Genomic DNA, 2,143 nt, shown 5'->3' with positions numbered 1-2,143 from the left:
TCAAACCAAGTAACTAGTTCCATGTACGTTCCATGCGTGTGATCAGTAGAGTTGAATAGGAGCCTCCTCAGTGAAAAGTAACTCATCTATGAATATTTTACACCATGACAGCTGAATATCGATCAATGATAAATGTGAGAACAGCTTTCAACAAACAGGATCCATTTACCTGTAAACTATTAAGAATGGCTGGATAATGACTAGGTTCATTATCCTGATTCATTAAAGATCTTAAATGGAGAGGATCCTTATTTTAGTCTTCTGGACAAAAACAATGTTACAATGCAAGGGGTGCAAACTAGTTTTCTGTCTTGCACATAAGTTAAATACTGACTGTTTTTTCATGTAGCACACAAATACTTGATAGCTTATTTGTACACTGAAATTTAAAGTTGATATTTATGTGCTACATGAAAAAACAGTCAGTATTTAACTTATGTGCAAAACAAAATCCTAATTTGCACCCCCTAGCATTGTAACATGGTTTTGTCCAGGAGACTGAAATAAGAAGTTTCTCAAGTTAAGATCCTTAATGAATCAGGCCCTTCTACTCGTTAAATAAGGTCACTTTCTACTAGGGTGAGAAAATCATTTATTGTCAACTGCATACAGTGTTATGACCTGCTCCAATAATTCATTATTATGAGACAGTTTCTGAGTTTGGAAAGTACTATGCAATAAAATTATTGGCGTTGAATTGCTGTGTTAAATAAAACATTTACTTACAATCTCTGTAGCATAGACTATTATAATAATAAAATCACTTAGTAAGATTTTAGCAGGTAGAAAAGAAGTTGATACAGTGATTATTAAAGTGTCACATTACAGTTGATGAAAATCTCAGATATATTAAGATATATTAAGCATGACCAAGAAATATGATACATGTAATATATGGATTTTGAATATAAGTGTATATATCCTTCTTGGAAGTGAACTATTCATGTTTTTCTGCTTCCAAATCTTGTAAGAGCACCTGTAGCTTTTTATCTTCCTTTTGCATATCATCATATTTTTCTTGTAGTTCGTGGACAATTTTTCTTATCTCAGCAGCTGCCTCTCTTTTAGCACCTTTGTGCAGATCTATAGCTCCCTTTACCATAAAAGCAGCATCAACCAATATGAACAGTGCAGCAAAAACGCCGGAAATAACTCTGGCTGCCCGAGCCCCCTGAGCTACTAACTCGACCCCTCTAGCTGTAGCTGCAGATATTCTGCCCAGCTGAACCAATCTACTTATCTCTAGTGCGAGGAATGCCCCTCTCCTCCCAATTTTGCCCATATTTTCCATTTGTTCTGCATCCAGCACAGACTTAAGAGCTTCACATTCACCTTTAATATTTTCAGAAATGTTATGAATTATAGTAAATTTCCCCTGAATTTCCGTAACAATCTCTTCCACTCTGTTGCATTTCTTTTTAATATGTACAGTATCAGCTATAGAAGCCGCTGCTCCGGTGACATTCAGAGATGCACCAAATGTAAACGGGGCCAGGAATAGGCCTACAATGGTGTTGATTCCTCCTGCTTTTCCAAATGAGCTTCCTGTTCCTTTATGGAACTTGTCTATGTCATCAGCGATACTGAGCATTTCTTTAATGCATTCTTCAAAAATGTTTAGCAAAAGTATCCATATATCTTTGTACTCTTGAATATGTGTCATTATCTGTTCATAATAAACAATAAAATTAAGAAAGTTTAGTAAACATGACCATGCTTGACTAACTATTTATATAATGCATTTGATAATATTTACATACATTATATTTGTAAAACAAATAATCAATGCAATAATAAGATGTTACAGGGGATGTATTACGCCCCTTACATTAATAGTATGCAGCAATAGGCATAGAAGAAACTTGAACAAGTCTTTAGAGCAGATGTGGGCTGCAGCAATTTGTGTCATCTCCATTTTACTAACATAGGGGGGAATTCAATTCCCCTCGACACAACGCAGCACAAAGTCTATTACCGTTAATATAGTAAATTTAGCACAGATTTCTGGGAGCTGCGAGCAAAAAGGTGTTGAAATTGCTGTATTAATGGTAATTATGTACACTATTACCGTAATATCGGTAAAAGTGAGCAGGCCGCGTTACTTTTGACATTAACGCGGCCAATTGAATTCCCCTATACAATC

General features: G+C 35.4%; 1 protein-coding gene across 1 annotated transcript; it reads right to left on the bottom strand.

Moving 5' to 3' along the window:
• Window positions 1–937: 937 nt before the first annotated feature.
• On the bottom strand, window positions 938–1,663 carry LOC142143135 (apolipoprotein L4-like). Its single transcript, XM_075200847.1, has one exon. The coding sequence runs from the start codon at window positions 1,661–1,663 to the stop codon at window positions 938–940; it is 726 nt and encodes a 241-aa protein (XP_075056948.1).
• Window positions 1,664–2,143: the final 480 nt, after the last annotated feature.

Source organism: Mixophyes fleayi, chromosome 3 (assembly GCF_038048845.1).
Source record: "Mixophyes fleayi isolate aMixFle1 chromosome 3, aMixFle1.hap1, whole genome shotgun sequence".
NCBI classification, from domain to species: domain Eukaryota; kingdom Metazoa; phylum Chordata; class Amphibia; order Anura; family Limnodynastidae; genus Mixophyes; species Mixophyes fleayi.
This window is presented reverse-complemented; position numbering and strand designations above follow the sequence as displayed.